The sequence below is a fragment of the Cyprinodon variegatus genome, unplaced genomic scaffold (assembly GCF_000732505.1).
Source record: "Cyprinodon variegatus isolate N-32 unplaced genomic scaffold, C_variegatus-1.0 Scaffold606, whole genome shotgun sequence".
NCBI classification, from domain to species: Eukaryota; Metazoa; Chordata; class Actinopteri; order Cyprinodontiformes; family Cyprinodontidae; genus Cyprinodon; species Cyprinodon variegatus.
Window position 1 is genome coordinate 517,504 of NW_015151059.1, and position 2,160 is coordinate 519,663.

The 2,160-nt window shown below is 42.5% G+C and overlaps 1 protein-coding gene across 2 annotated transcripts in view; it reads right to left on the bottom strand.

Annotated features, from left to right (window-relative positions):
• Positions 1-2,160, bottom strand: part of kiaa1024 (KIAA1024 ortholog) — a 22,833-nt gene that overhangs the window by 10,579 nt on the left and 10,094 nt on the right. For both annotated transcript variants that reach the window (XM_015392775.1, XM_015392774.1), the window contains exon 3: positions 200-469. In XM_015392775.1, coding sequence (XP_015248261.1) covers positions 200-469 — 270 coding nt within the window. The remainder of the gene's footprint in view (positions 1-199; positions 470-2,160) is intronic.

Sequence of the window (2,160 nt, forward strand, 5' to 3'; positions counted from 1 at the left end):
CTGCACTTTTTGTATAACTCGTGCCATTTGAAATATCAATGCAACGTTCATAAGCTGTATGTAACGCAATTTCGTTCTGTATGCACCCTGTGCATACAAAATGACAAATAAAGAAGTCTAAGTCTAAGTCTAATGATGTAAACTGGAGCTATAGAAATAAACTGAAAAGAATAGAATTAACCTAGAGAGAACTGAGTACCTGTGGGTTGAAAATTGGTTTCCTCTTTTCTCCAGGATGACATCTATATTCCTGGATGATCCGGGCTGGATGGCTGCTCTTGCTGTGTGACGACCGACTAGGCTTCAGGTCGGTGTAGAGGGAGCCATCCTTTGTGTGAGCCTTCGATGTGAGGGTGAAGGGGCATGGTGAGTAAATCTGTTCCACCAAGTAGGGCTCCTTTGCTGGTTTGGACAACAGCGTAGCCTCTCCTGGGTTCCGGGAGACTTCATAATACTGCTGCTGCTCTGCCTAGAAAGGGAAAAGAAGTGGCAGGTAGACAGATAATCAGGGATCAGCTCCAGGAAAGGCTTTTTAGAAAATACCCTGGGATCTTATCGTTAGCACAGAATTCCTGTGCTGCACAGACTACCTCTCTAAAACCTCTTAAATGCTTTAGTTTGTTTTGTTGTGGTGTCTTTGTGTGTTTAGCCGTGTTCTTATATAAAGCCCTCCAGGGCGCGTTACTTAGGCTAACATTTTACTACTTTTCTCTGTCACACAAGTACATTTGAATATGTTCCCCTGAGTTCCTTTGGTATCTCCGCTCAGTGTTGCCAGATTAGGTGGTTTTCATTTTGATTCTGCAGGTAAAAATAGCTTTGGCCAGGTGAATATATTCTGGGGTGGTCTGGAGTCAGATTAGCGGTTTTTCAGTTGACCAATTAAAACACATGTCCACCAATCATCATCATTACTGGTTCATAGCAAAGCCTCCCTGACCTTTCTCCATAACTGATTAGCTGATGTCATCTGCCAGAACTAGTGCTGTGGAGCCACAGATGATGCTAGTTTTAGCAGCAGGTGGATCTGGTGTGATAAACCTGATGATTGATGCGTTCTGGTTGGAAGAGGAATTTTTTAAAGATGCTAGAGGAAACAACTGCTTTAGGGATTCATTGCTTGGTGCAATTAAACTCCTCCCCCTCCCTATATCAAAGAAAGAGCTTTTTCACAAGTTGCTCTGCTTAAAGATGAGTCCAGAAATCTCATGGGCCTGCCGACCCTGTCAGGTTAGATGAATGTGAGAACTGGACTAACAGGGGACAGATGGACATCAGCATTGTTCCATCCTCCCCAACAGTTATTGGCCAGATTTCATTCAACCATGAACGGATCAGTAATCACAATAGATTAGATTCAGTGGTCTCCAACCCTGGTCCTCAAGATCTACTGTCCTACAGATTTTAGATGCATCCCTGCTTCAAGACAGCTGAATCAAATGAATAATTACCTTTTCAAGCCATTAATTTGATTCAGCTGTGTTGAAGCAGGGATGCATCTAAAATCTGTAGGACAGTAGATCTTGAGGACCAGGGTTGGAGGCCACTGGATTAGATTGTAGTTCACCGGAGTAAAAGTTCAGTGTTCAGATGTTCAATGTTTCAGCCAACAACCTAATAAGCATTAAAGGTAAGAATTCAAAATCAACCAGAATAAATGTCATTATTTCAGGTAATCTTAGCATATGTGTGTGTGTGTCACTGATCCTAGTTTGTCTTCTAAATGTAAACAGAGGAGTATTCTACGTGGTTATGAATCCATCTGCAAACATGTTAGTACCACTATGTGATGATGGGTCACATGACCCTCACTGGATCTGACATCACTGTGGGTCAGAGCTGTTTATGGAGAAACAACTCTGGGCAGATTTGGTAGGATTGTAGCATTTTGACATGAGTTGTACTGAAGTGTTTTCATGTTCAGACAGTAAATATACAGGGGTTGGACAATGAAACTGAAACACCTGGTTTTAGACCCCAATAATTTATTAGTATGGTGTAGGGTCTCCTTTTGCGGCCAATACAGCGTCAATTCGTCTTGGGAATGACATATAAAAGTCCTGCACAGTGGTCAGAGGGATTTTAAGCCATTCTTCTTGCAGGATAGTGGCCAGGTCACGACGTGATGCTGGTAAAGGAAAATATTTCCTGACTCGCTCC